The 17904-nt window shown below is 47.1% G+C and overlaps 1 protein-coding gene across 1 annotated transcript in view; it reads right to left on the bottom strand.

Moving 5' to 3' along the window:
- EDIL3 (EGF like and discoidin domains 3) overlaps positions 1-17904 on the bottom strand; it is a 429858-nt gene that overhangs the window by 131105 nt on the left and 280849 nt on the right. The window contains exon 6 of the mRNA XM_006124343.5: positions 9487-9668. Coding sequence (XP_006124405.3) covers positions 9487-9668 — 182 coding nt within the window. The remainder of the gene's footprint in view (positions 1-9486; positions 9669-17904) is intronic.

Here is a 17904-nt window from a genome sequence, read left to right as displayed (position 1 = left end):
GAGAAACAGAGCTGCAATGCAAAGAATTACAGTGAATGCATGCATGCTATCTGATTTTCCAATGGTTTATATTTGAAAAATTAAAACCAATTTCTTGCAGAACCTCAAGGCATTTTTCCTTGACAAAGATTAGTTCTCTTCCCAATTTGCTTTTTTTAATCTCCAACTATTTTAGCACTAAAGGTAATCAGAAAAATATTGCAAGATTTTGCATTTGTATGGGAATATATTTTTATTTCCATTCTCCCCCTGCTGAAAAGTAGCTCAACCTTTTTTTTCTTCAGGTGCTAAAACTGAAGTTACCCTTTAGCGGAGAAGTCCTGGAAACTATCCTTTCAATAAGTGAAAGTTGTTATGACTGATTGGAAACAGGTTATAATGGAAATGCCTAGGCAACCTTAATGATAGCTATACCTAGTGCTCTGGCTATAGTGAAACTATGGAAAATCTCTGGTCTTAGAAAATGCAACACAAGCTAATAATGTTCACAGTGAACTTCAATTTTTAATATCTTTTCTGAAAAATCCACACAGTAAACTGCAGGGAACCTTATCTATGCCAGGAAATATGGTTGGATGGGATCCATTTAAGACTCTAGATAAACAGCTGCAGTTTCTAAGATGTACAACCGCTTCCATCATAATTCATTAAGTAGATACCCTGGTGATAAAGGTTGTATAAGAATCTAAATAAAATAGAATAGAATCAACACATCCTTAGTTTGATCTATAGATTATATATCTATTATACTGATTACTTAAGAATTCCCAGTTCTCACTTGGAGGGTTGACAGGCTCTTGTTTAAAGATTAGGGCTAGAATGATTCAAAGTATAATAATTAGGCACCCTGATGAGCACAACTGCAACTTTCATACTATAGGGACTCTTCTATATTAGCACTTAGTTTATTGATATACTTGAAGATTTACCCACCACTGCTTGGGTCCTTATTTTAAGTTTTGTTTTTCATTGAAATCATTGCTCTGAGGGGGAAGGGGAGGGGTTCAGTAGGCAGGCTATGCTGGGGAGAGAGAACTCTGTTCTGTTCTGCTCTGACACCACAGCAGTTTAGGGCCAGGTGAGAAGCACTTTTCCATGGCCACTGCAGTTCCAGTGGCTGGGGTAGGGATGCATATCCCCCAGATGGTGCAGGTCCAGGTTCTCCAGCTCCTTGCACTCCCCAGCCAGAGTGAGAAATACAGCAAACTGTGCACTTCCCCATCATCAGGGAGTGAGGGAAACAGCCAGCAATGTTCCCTTATGAATGGGGAGGGGACTTCAGCCTCCCTTGTCCTCCATAAAAGGCACTGGGGGTAGGGGTAGTGGGAGGCTTGCGGCTGGGGTAGTCTCACATTGGGGGTGTGCAATGCCACCTACTAGCCCCTCTCACCTACCTGCTGATTCTATTTTCTATATGGTTTTCTGAGAAACAATCCCATTCCAGACACATCCCAATTTCCTGACACAAATAAACCCTTACCTTGCTTTAAATTATAAGAGGAAGCTGTATACTAAATTTGCTGTTTAGAAGGAGTTCTTGACAAAATGGGTGGACAGACACACACACTATAGAAAGGATGTGGACACACTGGAGATGGTCCAGTGGAGAGTAACCAAAATTATTAGGAGGCTGGAGCACATGACCTATGAGGAGAAGCTGAAGGATTTGGGTCTGTTTAGTCTGCAGAAGAGAAGACTGAGGGGGGATTTGATAGCAGCCTTAAACTTCCTGAAGGGAGGTTCCAAAGAGGCTGGAGAGAGGCTGTTCTCAGTGGTGGCAGATGGCAGAACAGAGAGCAATGGACTCAAGTTACAATGAAGGAGGTCTAGGTTGGATATTAGGAAAAACTATTTCACTAGGAGGGTGGTGAAGCACTGTAATGGGTTACCTGGGGGGGGGGGTGGAATCCCCATCCCTAGAGGGTGTTACGTCTCAGCTTGTCAAAGCCCTGGCTGTGTTGATTTAGTTGGGATTGGTCCTGCTTTGGGCAGGAGGCTGGACTTGATGACCTCCTGAGGTCTCGTCCAGCTCTATGATTCTATGATTCACACAAACTCTCCCAAATATATAACAGATTTAAGACCATCACAAACACTCGAGATGAGTAAGGTATTGTGACGGGGCGCGCCTCCCCCACACCCCGTCCAGCGGCCCGCCCCGCACTCAGCCCGCGGTCGCGCTGTCCCTCCTGGGCGCCACCCAGGGAGCGCGGCGGCACTGCGGGGCCTGTTCCCTGGCCGCGGCCCGGATAACGGGCGGCGCGGCGGAGGCGGGGCTACGCCCGGACAGCAGCGTAGGGCGGGGGCGGAGCCCCGGCGGCGTGACGGCTGACGTCGCCGGGCGCGCGCACGCACGGCAGGGGCGGAGCCTGGTGACGTGGCGCGTTGCGTCACCCGGGCCGGACGCCGGCGGGGGATTCAAAAGGGGAAAGGGGCAGAAGGAAGAGGGGGAGAGCCCGGAGGAGCGAGGAGGAGAGGAGGGAGTCGGAGAGCGAGTGAAGGAGGAAGGAGCGGACAAGGGGGAGAGAGCGGAGGCGGGAGAAAGAGCGGAGGAGGAGAGGAGAGGAGAACACAGGAGGAAGGAGGCACAGGGCACTGGAGGAGCGGCACACAACACGAGGAGGAGGGGAACGGAGGAGCACAAGTGGTGAGGGGAACGTCAAAAAGGGGGCAAACAGATTCACGGCGGGGAGCAGGACGGGCTCTCGCGTTACACGTGGTGGAGAATGTGGGCACTGAACTCTAGATAAAAGCGCACAACCCCAAACAACTCACCAAAAAAAAAAAAAAAAAAAAAAAACCCCACGGGTGGAGGAGGTTACGGTGTAACAGGACGCACAGCCGAGTAGAACCGCGACTGAGCGTAACGAGGAGCCATGGACGCGGCCGACGTGTTCAAATGGCTGACGGACAATCAACACCAGCAGCAACAACAGCAGACGGCCCTCCTCCAGCAGTTGGCCACGCAACACCGGGAGCAGCAGGCCCAACTACTACGTGACGTGACGGAGCAGTTCCGGACGCAACAGGACCACTGGGTGAGGCAGTGGGAAAATGCGGGCCGGGGGCCAGCCCCAGCGGTCGTGGGGGAAGGGGCGGAGGGTGGGGCCCTAGCCCAGCTCCCCGTAAGATTGACTAAAATGGGCCCTGCCGACGATCCCGAGGCCTTTCTGGTCACCTTTGAAAGAGTAGCCACAGCCGCCCGGTGGCCAGAACAACATTGGGCTACGCTACTAGCTCCGTACCTTACCGGCCCAGCTCAGCTGGCCTATCGGAGTCTAGATCCACGAGATGCCCTACATTATTACAAAGTGAAAGAGGCAGTCCTGGACCAGCTAGGGGTCACCCCCGAGACCTATAGACAGCGGTTCCGGCAAGAAAAATACACCCCAGGGGCCCGCCCGCGAGCCGTGGCACAACGGCTCAGGGAGGCGTGTTGGCGCTGGTTAGAACCCGAGCAGCGGTCAGGACCCCAGGTAGCGGAGACGGTGGTCCTGGAGCAGTTTATACACATCCTTCCGGGCGAGGGGCAGCGGTGGGTGAGACGGCACCACCCTACGTCTCTGGCCGACGCGGTAACCCTAATGGAGGACTATATGTCGGCCGAGGGGGGCCGGGAAGGACCCGGGTCCCGAGGGGAACACTCCAGCGGGGCAGCAAGGGAGACCAGACCCACGCCCCGGCAAGGGGAGACAAGGGGACCGGGTGCCCCCCCCAGCCCCGGCCGCGGTGGCAGACGCCTAGCGCCGGTGTGGAGCCGCCCTGTGAGGGAGGAGCCAATTCCCCGCCCAGCTGCCCAGGAAGAGCGGAAGATCAACCCACCCCCGGCACGGGGTCCCGGGGGAGCGTGCTACCAATGCGGCCAAGAGGGACACTTCAAGCGGGACTGCCCGCTGATGGACTGCTCCTTCACGCAGGTAATGACAGGGCAGAGCAGGTCGGGGCCCCAACCCGCGGGAAGGATATTACGTCAGGTGGAGGTAGAGGGCCAGGTAGTCACCGCCCTCGTGGACTCAGGTTGCGGCCAGACCCTGGTCCGGGCCGACCTAGTCTCCCCCAGGGAGCCCCGGGGGCCCCCCGTGTTCGTCCAGTGCATACACGGACGCGTCGAGCCATACCCCACTGTCTGGGTGCGCTTGAAGGATGGGGGCTCGGAAGGGAGGGCCTACGTCGCCCTTGTACCGGGACTAATATATCCCGTGCTCCTTGGAAGAGACTGGAGCGGGTTCGGGCAGGCCCTCCGGGAGTGGCAGGGAGATCAAGCCGCCTTGGCCGGGGAGGATACAGAGGCTCCAACGAGGGAGCCGGGAACTAGGGCCGGGGAGGACCCGACCGACATAGAGGGTGAGTGGTCCCCCGACTTCGTCCGGGAACAGAGGGAGGACCCCCTCCTGCAGCAAGCATGGGAGAACGCAACCACCGGGGCAGAGGGAGAAAGGGGCTACCCACGCTTCGAGATCCAAGACAACCGCCTATACAGGATCACGGAGGGATGAGAGGACGGGGAGGTGATCACGCAGCTGGTCGTACCAAAGCTACATCACAGGCGGCTGTTGGACCTGGCCCACAGCAACCCCTGGGGCGGGCACCTAGGGTATGAGAAGACGGTGCAGCGCCTACTGCAGCGGTTCTATTGGCCTGGCATATACCGGGCGGCTAAAGACTTTTGCGAATCTTGCCCGGAATGCCAGAGAATGGGACCAGGGAGGGTAACCAAGGCCCCGCTCGTGGCAATGCCGGTGATAGATGTCCCATTCCAGAGGATCGCCATGGACCTGGTAGGACCCTTGGAGCGGACGAAGAACCGGTACCAGTATATCCTCGTGGTAGTGGACTACGCAACCCGCTACCCCGAGGCCGTACCCCTTCGGAACGCTACCGCCCCCACGCTCGCGAACGAACTGATTAAGATCTTCTCACGAGTAGGCATACCAGGAGAAATCCTCACCGACCAAGGGACGAACTTTACCTCGGCGCTCATGAGGGAACTGTGCCGCCTGCTGAGGGTAAAGACCTTGAGGACATCGGTCTACCACCCGCAAACCGACGGGCTCGTGGAGCGGTTCAATCGGACACTCAAGGGAATGCTCCGGAAATTCGTGGAAGAGGAACCTAAAGAGTGGGACCGAGCCCTGCCGGCACTCCTGTTCGCAATAAGGGAAGTACCCCAAGCCTCCACAGGGTTCTCCCCGTTCGAGCTCCTGTATGGTAGGCAGCCCAGGGGGATCCTGGATATAGTGAGAGAGGCCTGGGAGGCGCAGGAGACCCGAGTACAAGGGACAGTACAGTACGTCCTGAGGCTCAGAGAAAGGCTACGTCGGGTAGGCGAGTTCGCCAAACGCAACCTGGAGGAGGCGCAGGGGAAGCAGGCCCGCTACTATAACCAGAATGCCCGGTTGCGCACCTTTCAGCCCGGGGATAGGGTTCTCCTCCTGTTGCCCGAACAATCCTCAAAACTGTTAGCTAGTTGGCAGGGCCCCTTCGAGGTGATCAGGAGAGTCGGGGACGTGAACTATGAGATTAGGATGCCCGGGAAACGGAAGACAACCAACATTTATCACGTCAACCTGCTTAAAGCATGGCGGGCCCGGGAGGCCCTGGCGGGGTGGGGCTCAGGACCGAGGGAAGGCGAGGTGGCCGCACGGCCCCACCTGGGCCTAGGCCTCACACCAGGGCAGAGCAGGGGACTACAAGAAACCTTGGGGAGGTTCTCTCAGGTCCTGACAGAGACGCCAGGACGGACCGACCTGGTCCAGCACCCCATCGTGACCACACCCGGTCGCCCCGTGAGGGAGCCGGTCAGGCCACTGCCCAGGAAACTGTGGGGGACGGTACGTGACGAAGTGGACAAGATGCTGCGGTGGGAGGTGATCGAAGAATCCCGCAGCGCGTGGAGAAGTCCCATCGTACTGGTCCCTAAGAAGGATGGCACCACCCGATTCTGCATTGATTTCAGGAAGGTCAACGCGGTGTCTGTGTTCGATGCCTACCCAATGCCGAGGATAGATGAGTTGTTGGAACGGCTGGGGAATGCCCGATACTTGTCCACGATCGACCTATCGAAAGGGTACTGGCAAATCCCACTGACGGAGGAGGCCCGCGAGAAAACCGCATTCTCCACGCCGTTCGGCCTGTACCAATTCAAACGAATGCCCTTCGGCCTCCATGGCGCCGCTGCCACGTTCCAGAGGCTAATGGACCAAGTGCTCCGGCCTCACGGGGCATACGCAGCGGCCTATATCGACGATATAGTCATCTTCAGCGCAACTTGGACCGAGCACCTGCGGCAAATAGAGGCGGTGTTATCCTCCCTTCAGGAAGCCGGGCTCACCGCTAACCCCGCGAAGTGTCAGTTTGGCCAGCGGGAGGTGTCGTACTTGGGGTACACGGTGGGGGGAGGACAGATACGGCCCCAAATCGGGAAGATGGAGGCATTGCGAAATTATCCCCCCCCGAGCACGAAGCGCCAGGTCCGGCAGTTTTTGGGGCTCGCCAGTTATTACAGACGTTTTGTGCCCGACTTCGCGTCCGTGGCGGCCCCATTGACGGACCTAACCAGGAACGCGGCCCCTAAGAGGGTGCGATGGGACCCCGGGTGCGCCCAGGCCTTTGAGACTCTAAAGCAGAGGCTAACTCAAGCCCCCGTACTGGCGCAGCCTGACTTTTCCCGCCCATTCATTTTGCAGACGGACGCCTCCGAGCGCGGGCTCGGTGCGGTATTATCCCAGGGGGAAGGAGAGGAAGAACATCCTATAGTATATGTTAGCCGCAAGCTACTCCCGCGGGAGCAGCAGTATTCAACGATAGAAAAAGAGGCTTTGGCGGTTAAGTGGGCTGTTGACATGTTACGGTACTATCTCCTAGGCAGTACGTTCACGGTGGTGACCGACCACGCACCCCTCCGGTGGCTCCAGGCTATGAAAGACGCCAATCCCCGCATCCAGAGGTGGTACCTGGCGCTGCAGCCCTACCGGTTCAAAGTGAGCCACCGGGCAGGGAAAGACCACGGGAACGCAGACTTTTTCTCCAGGATACCCGAGGAGACCCCAGAGACACGAGGGGAGGAGCGGGCAAACCTGGAGGGGGAGGTGTGTGACGGGGCGCGCCTCCCCCACACCCCGTCCGGCGGCCCGCCCCGCACTCAGCCCGCGGTCGCGCTGTCCCTCCTGGGCGCCACCCAGGGAGCGCGGCGGCACTGCGGGGCCTGTTCCCTGGCCGCGGCCCGGATAACGGGCGGCGCGGCGGAGGCGGGGCTACGCCCGGACAGCAGCGTAGGGCGGGGGCGGAGCCCCGGCGGCGTGACGGCTGACGTCGCCGGGCGCGCGCACGCACGGCAGGGGCGGAGCCTGGTGACGTGGCGCGTTGCGTCACCCGGGCCGGACGCCGGCGGGGGATTCAAAAGGGGAAAGGGGCAGAAGGAAGAGGGGGAGAGCCCGGAGGAGCGAGGAGGAGAGGAGGGAGTCGGAGAGCGAGTGAAGGAGGAAGGAGCGGACAAGGGGGAGAGAGCGGAGGCGGGAGAAAGAGCGGAGGAGGAGAGGAGAGGAGAACACAGGAGGAAGGAGGCACAGGGCACTGGAGGAGCGGCACACAACACGAGGAGGAGGGGAACGGAGGAGCACAAGTGGTGAGGGGAACGTCAAAAAGGGGGCAAACAGATTCACGGCGGGGAGCAGGACGGGCTCCCGCGTTACAGGTATATAGAGATACAACAGAAGTACATCTGAACTTTCATGTATTTAAGACCATCACAAACACTCGAGATGATGGTCTGCACTGGTTGCAGAATCTGAAAATAGCTAAAAAGCCCAGTGGTGAGGGTACTGATATAGGAAATGAAAGATCTTGGATCAAGTCTCTGCTCTGAATGAGGCAGAAAATCCCATTCTAGTTTATTAGAGACAGCTTCCATCTAACGGAGCCTAAAAAGACAATTTATTTCATGTTCCCATTGTACTTTTAAGTTAGGTTATGACTCTAAGAAAATACTTCTGCTCAATTCCCTTTTTTTCTTATTCAATCTGATTCCTTCTCCATGTGTAAACTCAAGAGTTTCCAACTCTCTGGTGAACTTTATGGAAGGAAACAGAACTTAAGATGCTTAAGATGTTTTCTTCCCAACTATGGAATTATAATAAAAAGGTAAAAATTTAAAATAACCCCATGCTCCTAAATATCACAGATGCTTTTTAAAAATTTTTACCTGTAAAAAATTTTGGACCTGAAATTTAAATAGCTAGGAAAAATGCATATAATATCTGTGAACATATCATACATACTAGTCCATAACCGTGCACATAAATCAGATGGAATCAGTGTGAGAACTAAAATAATCCATATGGAACAAGAATTGAAATTTACAAGTGAATACTATTAACCACATATTTTAAATATTTGTCTTGCATAAGTCTATATAGAGACTAATATGAAAGTGGCTCCTTCATATGTTACATATATGGATAGTAACATATTACCACACAAGCAGTTCTATCAGAAAACAAATAGTTGATAAATGCTAGCTCAATACATACACATCATTAAAAAAATGAAACCAACCAACCTATAGAAATCACCAGCTAAGATTAGCTCCAAATCTTGTATCAAGCTTAACATACTATTCCTTAATATATAGTCATTAGATTTGATATTCCATTGCTTTACTTACTTTAGTAATCATGCACATTTGGGCAAAGTGAATCCACCTGTGTAAATAACTGCACAATTTACAAGGTAATCAAGTACTAGATTGATAGAGTAGACTTTCCATTTGCAGCTTTCCAGAAATAGTCTCTTTTGAGGAGAGATGCAGTATGGAGAATTTTAGCCCCCAAAGATACATTTCAATCTTAAATACAACAGTTACCACTGCATCTGGTTTAAGGTACATACTTACTTACTTTATGTGGGCATAGTAATAGAGATGTAGCTGTGTTAGTCTGGTCTTGCTGAAGCAAAAGACAGGTCTATGCAGCACTTTAAAGACTAACAAGATGTGTGTTATGTAGCTAGACAGAGAGGATACAAATGGAGGTGTACCCCTGAAGTCCTTTATTTTGTAAAATTCCTAGTGAAGCAGATGAGAATTTTGCCAGCATAAAGACTTTAGGATTGGGCCTATGTTTTTTTAAGTATTAAAGGCTGTCCATGAACAGATGCTGCTACTAAATGCTACTACAACACCGATGAACAGAAATGTGTCATATTTGAAAAGTTGCCTCTTTTATAAGAATCTGTTTTTATACACAGAAAATCCTACAGTTACAATGGAGTGTTAGAGTACAGTGTGGTTTTATACAGGATTTTTATATTTTACACACAAAGAAGCTGAAATTAGGATACTCTCCCACCCTCCTTTAATCTAGGATGCGTTTATGACAGTGAACAAGAATCTTGCTATTAGTTTACCACTTATCTTCATCAGTTTCTTAAATGACTCTGGCAATTGAGTCAAAGAGATTTTTTTTCCCCTCCCACAACTCCATCTGTTACCTGAATCCATGGCCATCTGTCATTTTCTGCAGCAGTCCAAGCATTTACAAGACCCTTCTTATTAAGTCGTGCATAGTATGGATACCATTTCTGGAGCCCAAAAAGAGCCCGATGAGTGGATGATGCAGTAATTTGTTGGTTTGATACAATTCCTCCTTCTATTCCCAAGGGGCCAGAGCATCCTGTGAATGAAAGAAATGATCAATTACTCAGATTGATGATTGACGTACATGGAGTAGTGGTTAATTTGTTCCAGGATGTTACTATTTCAAATAAGATGTCAGCAGAGATTTAAACCATCTGAGTAGTACTGTATTATCAGCAAATCTGAGCAAACATTCAACAACTGATCAAATTAACTTCACAATTCCTTTTTGTTTGCTTTCCACAAACATTTGAAAGTCTGCATTATGAATGCAAGTAGTCACAAAAATGAATTGCAAGCCTGGATGCAGAAATATTTGCTAAAAACAAATCCCAAACTATATTACAGTAAAACTGGCATTTTGCCACTTTTACTGTGAAGGTTAATCCACCTAGCCAGAACAGTGATTGTGAATATTGTAATAGAATACATAACTGGAATTTTGTGCTGCATTGGTTAGTTACATAAATAACTTGTATTAAGTCAGGTACCTGAGTAGAGCTCTTTTGTAATTTATTGATGCAGCACAGGATGTATATTTAATTGCAATATTTACAGTTTTATTATAGACTTTTTCTATGATGTTCATTATCAAGATACCCAAGCACCTCAAGAATGTTAATGGATTTATCCTCTTAAGACACATATGAGGTACTGAGGTATTTGTACATGACAGGTTATGCAAGTCATTCAGTCAGGTAACAGAACCCATACCACATGTCTTACATGAATAACCAGCACAGAGAGAAATTCAGACTTCACAAATCATCTGCTGAGAATAATGTGCTGAAAAAAATTGAGACTAATTACAAGATAATGAGATTTTTACCTGTTCTAAAACAATTCACAAGGAGAAATTCAGGACATGAATTATTTGCTTAGCTCAGCAAAAGATCTATACATTTGTGGGCCAAACATACCTTAGGAATTTCAAACAGGACACACAAAACCATACAGTTCATACATTTCTAGGTTCTGTTGAAAGGTTGGCTCAACAGATCACCACCAAATTCACCTTGCAAGTATCTCAGAATCAGAACATGCTCAGTCAATTCCACATCCCTCTCACCCTAATTCTTGCAAGTGCCGAGCTAACAGGGACAAGGGGCTCTTGAAATATCTCAAACAAGCCTACAAAGATGGGGCAGAAGGACATGAAAATCAGTTAGCCTAGTGTTATCAGCTCCAGCCAATGGGAAAGCAGAGGACTCAAGCAGGAGGGGCCAGGAATATCCTAGCAAGCATGTCATCTTGCAGCCCCTCCTTGTTCTCCTCCAATATTCTGGTGACACATTTCCATTTCAATCATTAACTGAGAATGAATTACAAAGCATTATTGCTGTAAAATCCTTACTACATACTGCAATACAGCCACAAATAATTTAAACAGACAGTAGGGAAAAATAACTTGTAATTTGCTCTCTTTTCCCCCAAAGCTGAGGCAGTGAGACAGCCTTGGTAGTCAATGGTAGCATGTTCTCAGGCATTATTATGTATCACTGACAAAAAAGACAAATATAAAACAAACTGTAGCTCTAAGTTGACTCTGAGGTGAAGGTTAAAAGGATTCTAAAAATACTTTGTGGGGGTCCGTGTTCATTGTTTTCCAAATGACAAAACCTGTTCACTGCCTAACTACAAACGATGCTGGATGAAATTCTGTCTGCATTGAAAACAATGGCATTGACCTCAACAGGATAAGATTTCAGCTGTTATTTCTCACTGCTGGCCAAACAATCTGGAATCTGGGTCACATAGCACCAACAATACAGATTCTGCATTTAGAATTTAGTTAATAATTCTGTGGATGCTGCATGAATCAGAAGAAATTCAGTTCACTCTCCCACAGCTATATTGGCTCCACAGTGGAAAACAGGAGGAAAAAAACAGTAAAACCTTATTTTTGTCACTGACAAAGGCAGACATGACAAGCATAACTCATAAAAATGTGCCATTTTACACAGTAAAATCCAACTTGAAGATTGACGGACCCATTTCATCAAAAGAATTTTAGAACCCCTTTCTGATTTGTTATAACAAGTCCATTTAGTGTGAAAATTGTCACGCTTTCAAGCCTGAGGAAAATTTTGAAAATTTACTCAACATTAACTTCTGAGCTTCTTCATCAATTCATAATTCAATACAAACCCTCAAACAAATAGTTTAACAGGTTCCAGTTTCTATCAAAATTAGTCATCCATGAGAGCAAGTGAATAGTGGGGTGGGTGGAAGTATAAACATGAAGGTATTATTAAATTCTATTGCAGATTGAGTAGTTTTGCACATGGATATTGATCATGGAGTCTGAGGAGGAAAGCTAAATGTGCATCAAGGAGCCAATGGAAGTTTACTTGAACTAGAAGCTGTAGGTACACTATTACATTGGCAGCCTTCACTTTGATAAATCATTGCCTAATGACATGTGATTCTTTTTGCACAAACATGTTTAAAATTGTATACCCATGTTAACTTTTTCCCTTGCATATGTGAATTATGGGCAAACAGGTCATATCCAATCTCCTAGATCTGAATCCTTTCAAATTTTCTGGAAAAAAGGAGGATGTTGATTTTGTGGCTTCAGATGAAACCACTCCCCATGCATTTGAGTCTGATGGAGGCTAAACCTTCCTGCTTCACTTACCAGCTTCCCCTATTTTAAGATTGATGGAGAGTTGTAAGACAGGGAGATTTCCAATGCGCATTTTATGAGACTTTTGCTACTTCAGTTGTAGATGTCCTTCTTGTCCTTATAGTAAAATGGCATAGGAGAACATGCAGAGAAGCATGTTTCACTAAACAGAAAGTGTTCATATTGGAAGTAGTTTACCGTATAATACAATGTGTATGTTGACTTACTACCAACAAGCTTAATGTGTGCTCTATTTTTCTGGTTAATGGTAATGGTATAGTTAGTATGTTTTTCCTGTTTCCTTGCATAGCTCTAGGGGCAGCATAAGAATAGTTTAAAACAGAAAAGACAATTATTATTTTATCTTTAATCTATCAGAAATGAGAAAAGGAAAACTGAAAAGTGTAAAATACTCAGTCTTGTGTGGAAGGAATCCCAAACCATGGGTAGTCTCTGGATTTTGTCCTCGGAAATGTGCCTATAAAAACATCATAATGCGCTGTGTGATCATGAGAGTGAGGTGGCAAGGAAACCATCTTTTTGTTCTGTATTTACACAGTGCCTTACACAATGTGGTTCAGTTCCTGAGTGGGATTCTTAGGCATTACTGTAACACAAATAATCATAATAAAGAATTTTCTGAGGATCCCTTGTTCCCTTCTGGAGCAAGCATTTATTGTATGTAGTGGGTGTGGATCATTGTTAAAGGGCTCACATATTCACATTTGTGTGTGCAAATTGCAAACAACAACTGATTTTGCCCTGATGATGCATGTGTACTTCACTTCAGTTCTATTTTTACAAATGCAGTTTCACTAATACTTTTTTCCTCCACACCTGAAAGAGTTCTAGGGAGGAGCTCTGAGTACCTATCTCCCTAATCAGAACTGCCTCTGAGGGTCCACAGCCCTTCTCTCAATAATAGAGATGTCTATATTCTCTCTGACTTCCCCAGTGCTCCTGGGAAGTCTATGAGGGTACATCTACACAGCAGCATTATTTCGGAAAAACTGGCATTATTCTGTAATAATATAGTCCACATCCACACTACAAGTAGCTATTTCAACATAATGTCAAAATAATGTCAAGCTGAAGGACTTCTTACTGTGACTCCTGTAAACCTCATTTCACGAGGAGTAAGGGAAGTCAGAGTAAGAATGTTCTTCCTCAGACTTCCTACTGTGTAGACAGCACCAAAAACCAAAATAAGCTATTTCAACTTAAATTATGCAATTGACGTAGCTCAAATTGCGTAGCTTATTTTGGCTTTAGCCCTGCTGTGTAAACATGCCCAGAAAAGAGCTAGCAACATGCACAGTTTTTTTGCTTATCAAACTGTGTAGGGTTTTTGGAGCCTAGTTTGCTTTTACAGTTGGTATGTGTGAAGCAGTATTGGAGATCTATGTGAAATTCTAACGTGAGGGTAATTGAAGGCAATTAAATTACCAAGTACAGTACTTACTATGCTCCATCTATTATCATATACCATCAGAATTATATTTCTTCCCTATCTTTTTAGGGATTATGCCTAAAAAAATCACAGTACATTTCTAGATCCAGGAAATAGGTACTTCACTCAACAGGTTTCTTATTTTAATTCCACTTGTCTTGATTTGTCAAATTGGGCTCTATCAATTTGTTTAAGGCCATGTCTACACTTACAAGCTTATAGTGGACAAATGTACTGCTATAAGATCACTTGTGTAGATGCATTATGCCACAACATTGACAAAATTGAGCAACAGGACCTTTGTTGACAGGAAAGCATCTTCTGCAGACACAGTGCTGTGTGCACGAGACATTATGCTATGTTAAAAAAGGAGAAGGTACAAAATTCTGTTCTCAGAGGATATGTCTATGCTTGCCCCCTAGTCTGAACTACGGAGCCAAATGAAGCATACCGAAGTTGCTAATGAAGCACGATATTTAAATATCCCACGCTTTATTAGCATATTTGTGGCTGGTCGCCATTTTAAAAAGCCGGTATGCCGAATTAACTCGCTGTGTGTAGATGCAGTAGTCCGATCCAAAACCCTTCCCTCAAATTAACTGTTACTCCTTGTGACGACGCGTTGGGGGTCCCCTGTCTCCTGCACCCCGAAATGGCACAAACAGACTGCACCAGCCAGTAGAATTGAGGAAGTTTATTGCCTCTCCAGGATACAGCACAGCACAGATGTAGTCTGGTCACAGAGCTGGGCTAGGATGCCTCAGGCCCCCTTGAGTTGGGGGGAGACTGGGCCCCTAAACTCCAGCTCCCTAGGCTGTCTCATCCATCCTCACAGACAGCCACCAACCAACTAACCCACTTCCAGCCCTGCCCCCCAGCCAGGGCAGCATTCCACCTTCCTTTGTTCCTCTCCATGGGGGGTGTCTGGCCCCTGGCTCAACAAGTTTGGCATTACCTCTGCCTAGTGAGGTTTTCCCTGCTGGGTCTTGCTCCAGACAGCAGGGGTCACCACAGCCCAGCAAGTACCCCCACTACGTCACACTCCTCATTGCATGAGAAATAACAATTAATTCAAGGAAAGGGTTTTGGATCGGACTGCCGCGTCTACACACGGCGAGTTAATTTGGGCTACCGGTTTTTTAAAATGGCGACCAGCCACTACTATGCTAATCAAGCACGGGATATTTAAATCCTGTGCTTCATTAGCAACTTCGGCATGCTTCATTTGCCTCCCTAGTTCAGACTAGAGGGCAAGTGTGCTCAAGTTCTTAGCTCAATTAATTTTGGGTTTTTTTTGGAAAGTTAAATGAAAATGTCCATGCTTTATTTAAATCATTGCTCTGGGGTAGGGCTGGGGATGAAAGCCACTTGCACTCTCTAGTTAGAGTAAGGAATGCAGCAAACTGCAATTTCCCCTTCCTCCCTGATGATGCAAAGTTCCTGTTCAAATCTGGGGAGAGGGGAAGAGCTTCAGGAATGCCAAGTGTCTGGGAGGCTCAGGGCTGTCCCAGATGCAGGTATAGTTTTGTCGACAAAAGTCCACTTTTGTCGACAAAACCCTGTAGTCTAGACACACCCCGACAGACACACAGATGCATAGACAAGCTCTCTCAAATATATTGCAGATTCTTCTCCTGTAGAAACAAGCCTATATCTGTCATGTGGATTTCAGATCCAATATTTGCCTTTATAGAACATGGAGCCACCTATACAATTATCATTCTCTCAGAAATTGTTAAGACTTGGTCATGAAAATCAACTCAATTGTGTAGTATTGTAAAATCATGCTTTAAGATAGAATTTTACAGCACATGCACTATTTTGCATTATGCAGTTGCAAGTTTATTCTGGCAGTTCTCACTAGATGTTACAGCTAACAAATAAAAAAGTTATGTTGTTAATTGTGATAAATCCTTGTGCTTTAGCCCAATGGCTGCAATTTCTTTTATTTGGTTGCTCATATGCAGAATTTTGCAGAAATATTCTCATTTACACCCAGGCCTGCCGATGGGGGAGGAGCAAATGCTCAGGGTGACTGAAAAAGATCTAGGAATCCCTAACTGCTACTGCTAGGGTAGGAGGAATGGAGTGACATGGGGCAGGGCCTCAGAGAAGGGTTGCCATTCCCTCAGGAAAGGGGTAGAGCAGACACAGAGCAAGGATCTTTGGGTGTGCATGATTAGACAGTTGGCAACTCTACCAGGTGGGCATGTGAAAGAAATGTCAGACAGACCGCACTCATGCAGGCATGGATTGTGCCTGAGCGGGGACCCATTTACCGTTCTGCCGGGGAGTCTGCAATTGTTGTTGATGAGAATGTTTACACAAATACAAGAATTACATTTTATTTTTCTTCCTGGTAAACAATGATTCTCAAGAAACTCACTTCTGAAAAATCCCAGCTGAAGCACACTGTACATCAAGTTATGTCAACTGTTTTGCATCATGGGAGTATGCAATAGGACAACAGCTGTACAGGCTTTGCAGTGTGAGGCATAGTGTAGATATTTTAAAGATTGCTTTTCTTTTTCTGCAAATTAAGATCTAAATGACTCTATTTAGTACACAGCTGCTATGGAATGTTGCTGAGTGAATACTAGAAGTGAAAGAAGGAAAAGAAACAAACCCAAAGCTTTTGAAGCTTTTTTTCATTTTAAATAAAGTTCAGGTACTTTTTTTTTTCCACAGCAGGTACAATCTGTACTCTCTGTCTTCTGGCACCACCCTAATATAATCCTAAATTCATTTAACAGAATTCATGACAAGATGAGAAATTGGAGCCTTAGAGGAAGGTAATTGCTTTACTAAACTGAAGCAGTACAACTGAAACTGGTCAATGACTGCCATTAAATTGCACTTCCATGAGTTAATACTGTCATATCAGAGTCTGACAGTAAAGCATGATAAAAAAAAAAGTGTGAAAGTTGCATAGCAGGTTGTGGCAAAAAAAAGCAACTTCTGAAATTTTTAACAGTTTAATCCCCCTCAGACAACTGGGGTACACAGAGTGCAGCATCACCCTTTCTTCTCTTACTCATTAAAAATAAATCCACACACACAAACACTATACACAGACATTACACATTTAAAAGGAATGCCAGCAAACCTCATGGCCATGAATGGAATCCAGAAAGTACAGAAATTAATGCAATATCCAGTCTCAAGTGTTGGAAGAGTTGAGAACCAATTTATCTTTTAGTTCTCCTAATAAACAGCATCAGTTTGGAATAGAGACAAACACTAAGGATGTGTCTACACTGCACCCTTAGCTAGAAATAAGCTACGCAGATTGAGCTACGCAAATTGGGTTGCTTATTTCGAGTCAATTTTGAAATAGCTTATTTTGTAATTTGATGCTGCCTACACAGTGCCAAATTTCTAAACAAAGTGCTATTCCGAATCATCCCTTAATCTTCATGGAATGAGGTTTATAGGGACATCAGAATAGTAAGCCCATTATATTTTGAAATAACAGGTTTGCTTAAAAGATGCAGAATAGCTATTTTGGGATTGCGGAAGTATCCCAAAATAGAACTAGAGTGTAGATGTACCCTAAGGGGGTTTCTTTAATATATGACAGATATAACAGATCTCAGGATATCACTATAACAAAGTGAACTCACTATTCAGCAAAGTCACACAGTCTGTAAAAACCGAGCAAACTCCTTCCAGGGTATAAGTCCAACAGGGGCCTCTCTCAGTGCCCTCTATTGTCTTTTAGTTTATTCTCACTTTGGAATAGAGAAGCGTCCCAGGGCTCCTACCGTGGAGCCAATGTCTTTGCCCTATTAGGGCCTTTCTGGCCAAAACTCTCCAGCTGGCCATTACAGTTCAGTTCCCCTTTTGAGGTGCCTCGAAGGCCAGGCCTCTTCCCCCACCAGTAGTCCCAACACCAACTCACAGCTTCTTCTCATTCTCTTCTCATTCTCTTCAGCCACTGGCAGCACCACCTGGGACAGGGCTCTTCCAGCCAGCTGCACCGTTTATGCTCCCACCGATCCAGCAAGAAACTGAACGCGCTCTGGCCCAGCAGGTCTCTTAAACTAACTTGCTGGACCCTGATTGGCTGCTTCCCAAAAAGCCATTCTAGGCAGCTCAGAGGACCTCTCTACTGCACTTTACTGGCCAGGAGAGGGCCTACTCCACTCTGTCACAATCACTAACTTGAATCAGCAAGGAATTAATCACCTTTCC

Source organism: Pelodiscus sinensis, chromosome 6 (genome assembly GCF_052426305.1).
Source record: "Pelodiscus sinensis isolate ZL-2025 chromosome 6, ASM5242630v1, whole genome shotgun sequence".
Lineage (NCBI taxonomy): Eukaryota > Metazoa > Chordata > Testudines > Trionychidae > Pelodiscus > Pelodiscus sinensis.
Note: the sequence above shows the minus strand (reverse complement) of the source record. Positions and strands in the feature narration are given on the sequence as shown.